General features: G+C 31.1%; 1 protein-coding gene across 1 annotated transcript; it reads right to left on the bottom strand.

Moving 5' to 3' along the window:
- Positions 1 to 963: 963 nt before the first annotated feature.
- On the bottom strand, positions 964 to 14,397 carry LOC101203226 (non-specific phospholipase C3). The gene is made up of 4 exons (XM_004138949.3): positions 13,580 to 14,397; positions 2,764 to 3,173; positions 2,454 to 2,624; positions 964 to 1,483 (listed from the first exon to the last, which is right to left on the bottom strand). Exons 1-4 carry the CDS (start codon positions 14,236 to 14,238, stop codon positions 1,134 to 1,136), a joined length of 1,590 nt encoding a protein of 529 aa, XP_004138997.1. The 5' UTR covers positions 14,239 to 14,397; the 3' UTR covers positions 964 to 1,133.
- Between the last annotated feature and the right edge of the window lie 365 nt (positions 14,398 to 14,762).

Genomic DNA, 14,762 nt, shown 5'->3' with positions numbered 1-14,762 from the left:
GGACAGGGAAAAGTTCGGTGGCTAGCGCTTTGCGGAGGGAGCCAAATCTAAGCTGGTCGAGTCTCGCTCAACGGCATGCGGAAGAAAAATAGAAGAAAGAAAAGGAAAAAGAAAAAAAAAGATAGAAAGATGAGTAGATGAGTAGCCAAAGAGAAGAAGAAAAGTTTAGAGGGAGGGAGAAATGAGAAAGAAAGGTCAAAAGCTTCATCAAATGATAAAAAGAATATATATTAACTATATCACTTCTTTCTATCCTAAAACTTTGAATTTTTTATTTATTTAATAATATTATTTTAGAAAATATCGTTAAAAATAGATAGGAGGCAAACTGTAGACAAAATTAGAGTAGTTAAGGTAGAGTAGTAAACATAGTTCACGAGTAAGTGTATTAATGTTAACCTAATTGTAATAAATACTGGGGTGAGGATTAGAACATACAAGTGTCAGTTGAGTTAGGCTCATGTTGGCATTTTTTTATGCATATTTGATCTATATATTAAAAACAAAACCGTTAATTTTCCTAAATAAATTTTATATCCATAGTTCAATAAGGAGATTTTTAAATAATTTTTTAAGGAAATAAGGAAGGAATGCTATTTTTAGGAGTTTGGGATTTAATAGAGAAAATAATAAGAAAGTGTGAATGAGTGACCGTTATTGAAACGACTGCAATAGACAACTTAACAAAGTCGTAGACTCCGTTTACGACTTTACCTTAACTATCCTATTTTTGTAATCATTAATAGTTTACCTCTTACCTCATTTTTTTTACCATATTTTCTAAAATAACATTGTTAAAAAAAAGATCTAAAACTTTTCTTCCCTTTTAGATTTTTAGATTTTGATATGTGCAAAAATTGGGAGTCTAAGTTATATCATGGCATAGTTAGATGTCTTATAATTGGGACCTTAAGAATGGGTGTCCACAAATAAAAAAGATTGTATAATGGTCGTTACTCTGTATTTTTCACTAATAAATAACACACAGATCAGTAAATATATTTTCATTTGAAACAAAAGAAGTTATATATATTCAATCATATATAACTAAAATTTAAATTAACAGTTCAAATTAAACAATCAAATCAAATGGTGGCATATGCATAAACAATATAAGAGCAATAATTTTTCAATCAACCATGGCAAGCGAAGCAGGCAAAGAACTTACGAGCTAAGGATTTGGGCTTGGAATTAGAAGGTTGAAGAATTTGGTTGTTCTTTCCACAAACAACAACTTGAGATTCATCAGCTCCATTTTCTTTAGCTTTTTCACACTCATTGAAGAAACTTTTCAGTGCATTTTCACAGTATGAAGCTGCCTCCACAACAGACATTTTCTCTACTAACTTTTTGGGATAGATTTCTTTCTTCCCATCTCCTCTTAGTACTGCTGCTAACTGTACCAACTCTTCCTGGAACTCGCTGATCTGCCTCATCTCGTTCGCCTCGACGTCCCGTAATTTCACAGGATTGTTTAGTGTGACTGTTATAGATCATTCACAAAGTTGATTTCAAATACAAATAATCTTTTATATTCCATGCGTGATGCATCAACAAAAGCTAAGATTAACGTAGTAGTGATACATATCTGACATTTTGCATAGACTTTAGGAATAATTTGATAGGTGGTGAGAGGCGGATTGATCTAATATGTAAGAGGGTGTTTGGGGTCTAATTTTATAAGTTGGGTGAAATGAGATGTTATAATCCACTCTCGGTGTTTGGCACCTATTATTATTCTAACTAAAGGTTACAATTATTAAACTCAAAATTAGTTGTACTGAGAGACTATTATTTTAAACCCTTATTAGATAGAATGAACACTATTATTTTAACTCATAATTAGCTATACCATGAATACATAAGTGACCTAAATATCAATTTACTATTTTAAGCTACACATTTGTGACACATAAACTATTATAATATAAAGACTACAATAATTTCATGCTTAATTAATAACCAACTCACACCATCCCAAATCTCTTCCTAAGTGTTTGTAATACTATATAAAAAATAACATCTTTCAAAATTTTGCTAATTGTTTTAACTTAATGTTAATTTTAGTTGCTATAATATATTGAAATATAGGAATAGGTAGTAAGGGTATAGTTATTTTAGTGTGTTCATATGTTTTCATGTACATGTATATCTGTGGTATTTTTCTTTATACATCAATTTGTTAAATACCTTCTAAAAAACAAACAAACATTGAATCCCTACCGTTTCAAAACTAAAATTTTACAAAGAGTCGTTGTGTATACTTCGATAAAACCTCTCATAGTTCAATACTTACAAAAAAAAATATATTTTGTATAAAAAAGAATTAAATTCTAATTATAAACTGTAAAATTAAATTTGAACTTATTCAAAAGGATAGGAGGAAGTTTACAGCTTAACCAAAAAAAAATATGGGACATATAATAGTGTGGAGAAGGAGCATAAAAACAGACCTGGACAATCAGTTCTAGGGGTGTGGCGATTAAGAACAATGTCAAAGGTGCCGGCCCATTGGTCACGCTTCGTCAAGAACTGTTTCAGACCAAAAATTTTCTTCACCGTTGCAGGAATTGACGAATGCTCAAATTCCGACGTCGGATCCGGCCCCCTCGGCCTGTGCACCACTGTATTTTACATACACCATCCTTCTCAAATTTACATTTTTTATGTGTAATTGTACTAATAGCTTCGATTGAAATTTTCTAACACCAGAAATTCTGAAACAAACAAACAATTCACAGATTTAAAAGAAGAAGAAAAAACCTGTTCCGGGTTCAATCCAAGGAGAGACAAAGATGGTCGGAACTCGAAGTCCAAGGCGATCAAAATTGAAATTGTATGGCGGAGGGCCGAGTCGGCCGTCAGGATTGGGAACTCCAGCAGAGGGGGGAGGGACGTGATCGAAGAAACCGCCATGCTCGTCGTAAGTGATCAAGAAGAGGATTTCGTTCCACTGTGGACAGGATCGCAGAGCTTCATAGACCTCTTTGATGAGTTTTTGGCCTTCTGAAACGTCGTGGGAAGGATGATCATCATTTCCAGGTAGTGATGCTAAATCAAAGTATCTCTGTTCTATCACTACGTAGTTTGGTAGCTTTCCTTCTCGACAATCTCTCTTGAAATCCAAGTCGAAGATATGGAAGTTCTTTATGTATTTCAGTTTTCTTAAATTCCTATGTTTTAAAAAATAATATGTTACTACGTTAGATCAAATTAATACACAATGGAAGGAAATATAATTGCTATAATCTGTATTTATATCATCATCATCATCATGTATAGTTGTCCTTTATTGTAATTTTATATTCCCTAGATTAGTAGGGTTTCTTAGTCGCCTATACATATGTATCTTTAGCCTAATTAAAATATATAATAAGATTATTATTCTCCAAAAGTATAAAGTGCATGGTACCAAAGCCTTTCTAGAGTTTACATTCGTCCATTTGCTTATTCGTTTGAAGACACTATGTTCTCACAAGGTTGAGTTCGTTTCAGTTTTTGTTTTCTGGTTGGTCTATGTATTTGATTCCTTTCAAATCTAATCGGGTGATGTTATTTGGAAAAAAACTCTTTTGTTCTTAGGGTTTTGTTGCCATTTTGTTCCAATTTATAGTTGTTTAATTTACTATTTGCTGGTTCACTTCAGGCTCCAATTATGCTTTGTTCTTTTTGCTTGTGACATTTGTAAGCAAATCAGCTGGTGAAACATACATGGTAGTATCCTAATATAATTCCTTTAGCAATGAAGATACACTACAAGAAATTGGAGTTCTCTCAACGTACACAAAGGTGTCGAGGAAAGGAACATCGAGAAATTTCTACGTCAGTTGATTGCCTTTATCCCAACGGCGCCTTTTTTACGTCCGCCAAATGTGGCCTATCCTCGACGTGGCCAACATAAACGTTGGGAATGCCTTCACCACTGTCGATGTTAACCACTACCGCGTCCGGACAGGTGAAAGAATTAAATATATATTTACTTTCCTCCAACATGCCATGCATGGCGTCGAGAAACGAGATTTGCATTTCTGACGCTGTCCTGATGACGTCGTCGGGACAGGTGAAAGAATGAAATATATATTTACTTTCCTCCAAAGTGTCTTGCATGGCGTAGGGAAATTGGATTCGAATTCCCTGTGCCATTAGTAATGCATCAGTATATTGGAGATTTATCACCGACGTAGGACGAATGACGTCAAGAATGGGGGGTTCTCTTGACGCTTTTGTTATGCATCCGAGTTCTCCTTTAAATAACCATCTTTCAGTTCTGTAAATTACAGAACCGAAAGAGAAGAAGGAAAACGAGAGAGAGAGACCGAGAAGAAGGAAAACGAGAGAGAGAGACCGAGAAGAAGAGAGTTTGTCATTCGTCCTGTGTCGCCGCTCGTCGCCTTTCAGTCGTCATCTGCCGATCCTACTAATTTCGGTAAGTAGTTTAGTTTTAGTTTAGTTTAGATTTAGTTTATTTTTGTTTAGATTATAAATTTGTTTTAAGAATAAGATTTTGAATTTGAATTTGGTTTTTAATTTAGTTTTTGGTATTCAATTGAATTTTAAGTGTTTTTGGAATTCATGAATTAATTGAAAATTTGATGCAGAGGGGTTGAATTGAAAATTGGGGGAGTTGAATTGAAATTTTAAGGGAGGGGTGAATTGAAAATTAAAGAGATGGGGTGAAATGAAGATTATATTGGGGGGAGGGTTGATGAATTGAAACTTGAGGGGGGAGAGAGGGTTTGTATTAAAAACTTGAAGGGGAGGGGTTGTATTGAATTGAAAATTTGCTTTATTTATCTTGCAGTTATGATAACCTTTAGTTTAAACTTGATTGTTGTTTATTTTTAATAGTTTCGTTTGTTAGAACTATTATAAATTTGTTGTTGATTTCGTATGGCTATTATGGTAACTTCTTCTCTTTAGTGCAAACTTAGTTTTGAATCTGTTAGCTAGTAGTTTGTGTGGTTAGTTTATGGCTATCATGCAGTTATAGTAGTCTTTGTAAACTTTGTAGTTTAAACTTAGCTTCATGAAAAAATTGGGAGGATTGGGCATAAATTATTCATGGAGTAATTAAGTTTAGGGTTTGATAGGAGGAATATACGACTAATGATCAAACATGTCCGAGTTGCAGGGCCAACAAATGGAAGAAATGAAGAAGATGATGAAAAAATGACTCGAACACAAAGAGGATCGTGAGTCGCGCACTTGTAGTACGCATTTTTTAACTTTACCATTGTTTACTTTGCATTCTTAGTGATATATATATATATATATATATATATATATATAAATTTAATTTTGTGTCATTGTAGGTGTAGACTTGTAGAATCGTGGCGTCCACGACCATATTATGTTAATTTTTTTCTATATAATTTTTTTTAAACATTCAAATTGTTAGACAATATAACGTTTAATTATAATATATTTAATTTTGATTTGGTATTTTATATAATTATTTAGTAATTTGGTTGCTCAGTTTTTATAAATTTTATTCAATTTAAATCGAATTGGTATCGAACAGAATAGTGCACGATTGAAACAAAAAATTCAATATATATATATATCTAAAACAACTCCCGACGCAAATAGCGGCAATAGTGGCGTTCCCCGACGCATTCTTTAGCACTTCAAGGATACGTTTCGCAATGTAACTTCGGAAGAACTCGTCTCCCGATGCCTGTAGTTACGTCGACAGCGTCCTATGTCTGACATCACATGCTGACGTCGGGAGTGTTGTTTACGTGATTTCATCATCGACAAAATGGTTGTCGTGGGACGAAAATTTGCAACGCTGTGATCTTTGTTCATCGAGAATGGGTCTCCCAAAGTGGACTTCCCGACAATCATCCTGATGTGTAGGATTTTGTCGGAAGAACTTTTACTGACGCCATTCTTTACTTTCGTCGATGTCGTCTTGCGTCGGAAAAACCCCTACTTGATGTAGTGATAGTTAAACACAAGTTAAAATAGATCTAATTACTATGATTGACATCACTCGATTTAACCTTTTATTTACTTAGTACAGATATGAGAGATCATGTGACTAAGGAGCCAACAAAAGATGGTAAGAAAAAGGCTTAGCTTCATGATGATGCTGACTTCATCTAGATTAAGAGTTCTATTAAAAGTGAATTTGTTGGTTTGGTAGATCATTATGATTTTGTGAAGGAACTCTTAGAATTCTTAGAGTTTCTATACTAATCTGGAAAAGAACAAACTCATCAAATATTTGATGTTTGTATGCAATTGCCACCATTTTGAGAGAGGTAATACGAAATGTCTTCTTACATCATCTACCAAATGAGTTATAAACTCTGGTTTCACTGCTCATATATGATAGGTCTAACTTATTTTCTACGCCTTTGTCCTCTATAGGTCTTATCCCCTACCTGTCACTTTGGCAAATGGATCAACCTTATTTGTTCTTGGATTTGACACCATTTCTCACCCTCCATCTCTTTCTTTGTCCTATGTATTACATTTGTCTTAATTGTCTTTTAATTTAATTTCTATTAACCAACTTACTCGTGATCTTAACTACTATGGTCGTAGTTTCCTATTTATTGCTTGTTTCAAGATCATATGATGAAGAAGATTATTGGTAAAGGACATGAATCATGGGGCCGCCTTTACATTTTTTACCACTAGATACCGAAAGTCATGGCTTGGTATGGAGTTACACCTCTTTTGAAGTTCATTAATATTTAGGTCATCCATCTTGTTAATTGTGATTCGTGTTAGTTTGCTAAATTTTCATCATCGATCTTAGTTCTAGTCCTAGAGTCCATAAATGAGTTAGCACTCCTTTTGAGTTAGGTTATTATGATATTTAAGGTCCTTATCCAGTCGTGTCTCAAAGATTTTCGTTATTTTGTTACTTTTGTTGACGATCACTCTTGTATTACTTAGTTATATTCGTGTCAGTTTGCTAAATATTACTTGGTTATATTTTTGTGCTTTTTTGCTAAAATTCGAAAAAGGCGGTAAATATTTCTCTTATTAACTTAAAACTTTGTGCACTAATCATAATGTTGGTAAATATTTCTCCCATGTACTTGGTTGTTACTTACATGATTATGACATCCTTCGTCCATCCTTCGTCCCAAAATGGAGTTGCTGAAAGAAAGAACAATCACCTACTTGAAACAGTCTGGACCTTATTCTTTCACATCCATGTGCCAAAGCCCTTTTTGAGTTGATGTTGTTTCTATAGCTCACAAGATCTTTGGTTGTGTTCATTTTGCTCGGGATGTTCGTCCTCATCGTATCAAGTTCGATCCAAAATCTTTAAAATGCATATTCTTAAGCTATTCATGTGTTCAAAAGGGATAATGTTGTTATTGTCTTACTCTAAATAGGTATCTCTATCCTTTTATTTTACTTCTTTGAAGATCACCTTTAAGTCCATCACCTTTAAGTCCATCACCTTATAGTCAAGGGAATGATGATGTTCTTTTTATCTATGAGACTACCTCTCCCACATCATCTCCAACTTCTTCTTCTTTCATGTGTCTCTTCCTTTTGCCCCACCTATTACTAGAGTCTACTCCAAGCATCCTTCACAACAACCTTCAGACACATGTCCTTCACCACCTTTTTCTTCGACATCTAATCTGGGTCAAAGTGATGATCTTCTTATTGCTCTTCGAAAAGATAAATACACTTATACTTATCTTATTTCTATGTGTGTTACATTTTCCTAACTGTCTCAACCCATATTCTTTTATTATGTCTCTTGATTCCACATTTAATCCTAACTTTGTTCATAAAAATTTATCTCATCTTGGGTGGTGTAGTGCAATGAATAAAGAGATGACGACCACGATAATGTTACTTAGGCTTGATTTCATGCTCGATAGACAAAAAGGAAATTAGTGTAAATGAGTGTTACTATAAAGTTTAATTCTGATGGAATAATGCGGCTCAATTAAAAACTTATCTTGTTGCCAAAGGTTATCCCAATTCTATAGGATTGATGATACACTTTCTCTTATTGTCAAATTAACTCTTATCCAACGACTATTTCCTTCTATGGTTGCTACTCACAATGGACCTTTGCACCATCTCCAAATTAAGAATGTTTTTCTTCATGATGATCTTTTAGGAGGAAGTTTACATGGAGCAACCACTTGAATTTAATTTTTTGCTCAGAGGGAGAGTAATAAGGTGTGCTGCTTTTGAAAATCTTTGTAGGAACTGAAATAAAGTCCATGTGTGCATGGTCTTGATCATTTTGTATTTTATCAAACATCTGAAGATGGTAATACTACTTTGCTTGTTGTATATGTTGATATCGTTATCATTGAAAATGATGTATCAATCATATCTACTCTCAAGACTTTCCTCCAGAGTCAATTTTATAATAAAGATTTGAGGAAGTTTTAGTATTTCTTGGGTATTAAAGTAATGAGAGGCAACTAAATGTATTTGTCTATCATGATGAAAATATGTGTACTTGATTTATTGGATGGACATGTAAACTAGGAGGCAAACCATATAGTACTTCAATAAATATCGAATTTGCAACTTGTTAAAAAAGGAGAATTATTTAAAATTCTTAAGAGATATAGAAGATTAGTTGGAAAGTTGAACTATTTAACAGTGACATGACTTGACATTGTTTATTCTATGAGTATTGTGAGTCAGTTTATGTCTTCCCTAACTATGGATCATTGGATTGTAGTAGGATAATTTCTATGTAATCTAAAAGCTCCACATGAATATAAGATTTTGTATAAAGATCATGGCCATAAGGGTTGAATGTTTTTTAGATGTTGATTGGACTAGTTATTGAGAATACAGGAGATCAACCTCTAGATATTATGTTTTTGGAGGAGGAATCTTAGTGTTAGGAAGAATAAGAAACATAATGTAGTTTCACACACTTTCAGTGCTAAGTCAGAATATTGAGGTGACATAATTTGTGTGTAAAATAGTGTGTATACGCACTCTTAACTGAGATAGGTTTCAGTGTTACTGTGCCAGCTAGACTATGGTATGATAATCACTCTTAATTGCATCCAACTCAACATTTTGTGAACAAACTAAACATATTGAAGTGGATTGTCATTTTGTCAGGGAGAAAATCTAAGAAGGTTTAATTTCTACAAGATATGTGAAGACAGGGTAATTAATAATTGTGAGATATTCTTCCCAACGTATTAAACAAAGCAAAAATAAAATAGCCATGCAACAAGTTGGATATGATAATTGAAATATTTGCTCCAATGGGAGCAATGTGTAATATGTATTTATATTATTATTATATTATATACAGTTGTCTTTTTTTGTATTTTTATATTTCCTAAATTAAGGGTTTTTAATTGCCTATAATGTAGGAATTTTTAAAAAAATATAACAAACAAGCAAAATATTTACACTGTATAGAATAATTTTGAAAACGAAAAAAAAAGCTCACAATGAAAAATAAAAAAATGCCTTAGTCAAACATGAGATTAATTGGTGACATTCACGCGTGTAATTCTTCTTCTAAACGACCATGATAAGTAATCATGTAAAAAATGATACACGATTGTGTAGTTTTTTTTAACAATGGAAAAAATGCCTCAAATCTAAACAATTGTGTTAACCACACTAAACGATCGTGTTGTTTATGGTAAGTGATTGTTTATATCATATCCACACAATTGTTTAGTTCCTTTTAAACAATTGAAAAATTAAAGGGCTTCAAATTTAAACGATCATGTTCATCATGCTAAACGATTGTGTTGACTGTAGTAAACAATCGTTTAGATCAGATTTACATGATCGTGTAGTTCTTTTAAAATGATGGAAAAATGTTTCAAATCTAAATGATCTTGTTGATCATGCTAAACGATCACGAGAACTATATAACCGATCGTTTAGATCATATTAAAGTGATATTTAAACGGTCTTGATATTTTAGAAAGAGGAGCCGGAAGAAAGAAAGAAAAGATGAAGAAAGAAAGAAAGGAGTTGGAAGAAAGAAAGAAAAGATGAAGAAATAAAGAAAAATAAAAATAAAAATAAAAGAAAGATAATTTGGAAGAGAAGATGAATAAATTGCAAAGAATAAGAAGAAGTGACGAATCGTTCGCAATATCAAGAGTAAATATAAAATTTATGAAAATATTTTATCGACTTCATGGACTTTTTGTTTTTGTTACACGAACCGTAAATATTTTGATGTTATGCTACATATATAAAATTAACCTAATATATATATATATATATATATATATATATATATATATATATATATATATATATATATATTTAAAATGATTAAATACTAAAATTATTATTCTCCCAAAGTACAGAGTACAACAATAGTTCTTTCAAAAAAGAAAAAGTAAAGTTAAACTATAGTTTTGTTACCTATATTTGAAGCTGTTCTCAGTTCTAATTTTTATATTTTTATCTATCTTCAATAAATCTAAAATTTTAGTGTATCAAATTTAATTTCTATCCGTTAAATAACAATGATCATTTTTCACGAAAAAATTAATTATATGAAAAAATCAATAATGAACCAAGATTATGAACTAAATTTAAGATTTAGTAAGAGTAGATGGATTGAATTAGAATTAAAAATAACAAACTTTAGAATATATAATTTATAATTTAAAAACACTTTATACTTTATAATTTTTAACTATCATTTGATTTTAAAGTGTATTTTTTAAAAAATAAATCAAAAGAGTATTGATAAAAATATTTTTTTAAAAAAAAATTCTCAAGCCGATGAAAACAGTCCCTTCATCACATTTATATTGTAGGATTTAGAAATTAAATACAGTTTTCGAAAGTTTTAAATACAGTTTTCGAAAGTTTTAGAAATTCATTAAATATCAAAATTAATATTTAAATCTACTAATTATCGTAGGATTAGGTTAATTTTAAAAAATATAACAAAACAGTACGATACTTTCTGATACGGTAACAAAATAAAAAGGCTAATGATATTTTTATAAATTTAAGGTTTGCCATGCTAACGGTTTCTTTTTATTCTTTTTCTTTGCAATTTATTCATCTCATCTTTGTATTATTAATTTCTTTTTTTTTATTGGTACAATATCTAAATAATATTGGTACATGATCTAAACAATCGTGTACTAATATCTAAACGATCAATTGTCTATCTCAGATAGCCAGATATAAACAAATATCACTAATAGATTGTTTTGATTTGATACAAGATCGTTTAAACTGAGTACAAGATTGTTTAGACTAGTACAATGGTACAAGATCGTTTAGATTTGCTACGAAATCATTTAAACTATGTAGAAGAATACAAGATCGTTTAACTTGCTACGAAGTCGTTTAGACTTAATACGATATTCTTTAGATTGGGTATAAAACAATTTTTCACGCGTGTGTGATTGATTAATCATAAAATATTTTTGTTATTTCATGTTGTGAGAGTGTGAGTTTTTTTATTTTTAAAGTTGTTGTTTACAACGGATATTTTTGCGCTTTAAAATATTAAAATAAAAATGAAAGTCAATACCACATCTGTTTTCCTTCAATTAGATGATGAGAGTGGAGATGACAAATAATTGAGAATAATTGAAGCCATATGCAGTGGATGTTGTTTAGATATTTCAAAATATATTCAAACTTCTATTAAATATTTAGTTAAAATAAGAGTGGATCCAAAGTTTTGTCAAAATGTGGGTATTGGAACAAACTTAACAAAACCAAACAAATGATAAAATAAATAAAAAAGACTGGTTGCAAATTTTATCCAATATAAAATCATTTTGACACTTCTCTAAACTTTTTTTTTTCTTTTCTGTATTTTAACATATAAGCAATTTGTTAAAATATTTCATGGAAGTCAAACCCCATCATAATAAATTTAAATTTAGTTTCAATCTCCACTTCATATTTATTAAATCCATACAAATAAAATAAAATATAAAGGAAAGTTTTAAAAATAGCATAACCAATCAAAATATTTATAAAATATAACCTTTATGAATGATAATGGTGCATTGATAGATATTATTGTTATAAATAGATATAATTATGAAGTTTTTAAAAAATAGAACAAAACATTTACACAAACGTAACAATTTTGAAAAAGAAAAAGCTCTTAAATCCACAACGTAAAATAACAAAAAATACTATGTGATTAATCAAACACACATGCGAAAAACGATTTTGTAAACAATATAAAGAATCACTCCATTTAAACAATCTTATACCATTGTACCCCGTCTAAACGATACCAATCTAAGTTATCTTGGTACACGATGTTTCTTTGTATCCAATTCACACGATCTTATACTCAATCTAAATCATCTTGGTACAATACTTCATAATGAAAAAAGAATAAGAAAAAGAAATTGTTTTTATGAAAATGATAACGTAGAAGATGAGGGATGACAAAAAAAAAAAAAACTATGGAGAAAAGAAGAAATTCTAAAATGGCAAACCTATAATTTATGAAAAAATTAATTGGAGTTATTTTTATATGTGTAAATTAATATTACTAGAGGTTTATTATAATTTATAAATAAATTTTCATTTACAATAATTTTCAAATATAAAATTGAAAATCAGTAGAGGTTTTCGTTTGGGCAAGAAGGTTATGGTAATTAACAATGAAACTGCATCCATTCTTACCATTATTTTTTAAAACGTTTTTTCGTGATTTGACTAATTATAATAACTAAAGTTCTATTTCTTCGCTTTAATTGTTTCTTTCTTTTTACTTTAATTTGGTGTGTTTTTAATAACCATTATTTTTCAAAAAGTTATTTCGTGATTTGATTAAATATAATAATTAAAGTTCGACTTCTTCACCTTAATTGTTTCTTTCTTTTTACTTTAATTGGACATTAACTCTTATTTTATCAATTCTCATGATATAAATATGCCTCTTTTGATTGGTGCCAAGGAAACTCATTCTCTAGTTAGATTCCAATTTGACTCCTAATTATGAAAATTTTATCATTTTCTTAATATTTTCACACCATCATATTTTTTTCTTTTTTGCTTTATTATGTTTAGAAAATATAGTTTAAGGTCATTGCAAATTTAATACATACCCTAACAAAATACTATTATATAATTAATAATACTTAAAAAGACCAAAATTTAAACATATAAAACAAACCATATATTCTAATGATGATGTAAATGGATGGAACTATAGTATATAGTATAAGTGTATTTTATCCTAAAAAGTTTAAACAAAAATAACTCTTTCTAAAAACATTTTTTTTGTCAATCTAAACAGATTTTATAAAATGTTTAATGTTTATTGAGATTCAAAATTATTACTTTTGGTTATATAATATTATTATACCTATAGCAACACATTGATCTCTAGAATTTGATATCTTGTAAATATATATTTTGGTTTATTTGAAAATAAACCCTTATTAACTAATAAATTAATTAATCTTTTAAACTATATTTTATAAACATTTCTATAAAACAACTGGTTAAGAATTAATTTTTTTAAAAAGAACTCTTGGGAAAATTTCAAACATAACGAAGAAAAACAATATTTAAAAAAAAAAGATAATTTAAGAAATAAAAATGGAAGCAAAAAGAAAATGAGAAAGAAGAAGGCGATGGAACATACCGGTAGAAAAGAGTAGCCGGAAAATACTGATAGTAAATCCCGAAGCTGAAGCCTTCTTCCTCTAATGATTCGAAAATCGTTTTCTGCGGAAGTCCTTCGATCAACTGCTTCGTATCGTTACTAGTCAGTCCAAACGACGTCGCCGAATGCAAAAACAGTCGATTCGGCTGCGTCTCCGCCGGCACCGACGCGAACCACCGGTCACACACTCCGAACTCAGCCACCAACTCTTTGAACACCGGCACCGCCTCCGGCTTGAATCCGTTCATCACGGTGGCGGACATTCCTTTTTGAATTCGCTCGGCGTTCTGTGCGAAGCCTTGCATAGAAGGCGGCGGCAGAGGATGGAGATCGTCAGACCATGGGTGGGCGAAAACCTGCTCGTAGATGTCTTGGATTGAGTGGCCAGGATCGGGATCGACGAAGGCGGAGGCGTTTCCAAAAGGAATAGATTGCGAGTTTGGATGGGAGGTGGAGATAGGGTTGGAGAATTGAGTTTGGTTAGTGACGCCATCGATTTTTGGATTTAGAGTTTTCATCCAGCCAAGCATGTGGTCGAAGGATCGATTTTCTTGTACCAGAATGACAATGGTTTTGATCGGATTTGGAGAGGCTTTACCGTCGCGGCCGTCAGTACCGGCGGTGATTTCCAGAGACATATTTTTTTAGGTGAGAGAGGAAATGGAAAGGGGAATGTAAGAGAGAGAAGTAGAGTTGAGTAAGGGATTTGATTTTAGTTTGTTGCGTTTTGAAAGACGTCCGTCCTTGGGGAAGTTCTACGTGTGAATAAATAATCACAAAAATCTTGCTTTTGGGAACTCGTTTTGCATCACATTTATTATTATCTTTTTCCGTTTACCAAAGGATTTTAAATATATCGATGTCTTTGTAATTCTACCAAATTTAAATATAAAAAAATTAGAGCAAATTAAAAAACTACAATAGTTTGGAGATTGCAATTATATATCTTCAAACTTTTAAGGAGACTCTCAACTCTATATCTATATTAAACCTTCAATATCTATATCTTCATTATCTAATCTCTATACTATATTTAAAAAAACAAAATAAAGAATATTTGACTTCCTATCTTTCCTTTACTTCTTAAAATCTCTCTTTGCTCTTTCTTTCTCACTATATATATATATATATATATTTTAAAACTTCACCTTTTCTCTACTTA

This window comes from Cucumis sativus, chromosome 2, assembly GCF_000004075.3.
Source record: "Cucumis sativus cultivar 9930 chromosome 2, Cucumber_9930_V3, whole genome shotgun sequence".
Classification (NCBI taxonomy): domain Eukaryota; kingdom Viridiplantae; phylum Streptophyta; class Magnoliopsida; order Cucurbitales; family Cucurbitaceae; genus Cucumis; species Cucumis sativus.
Note: the sequence above shows the minus strand (reverse complement) of the source record. Positions and strands in the feature narration are given on the sequence as shown.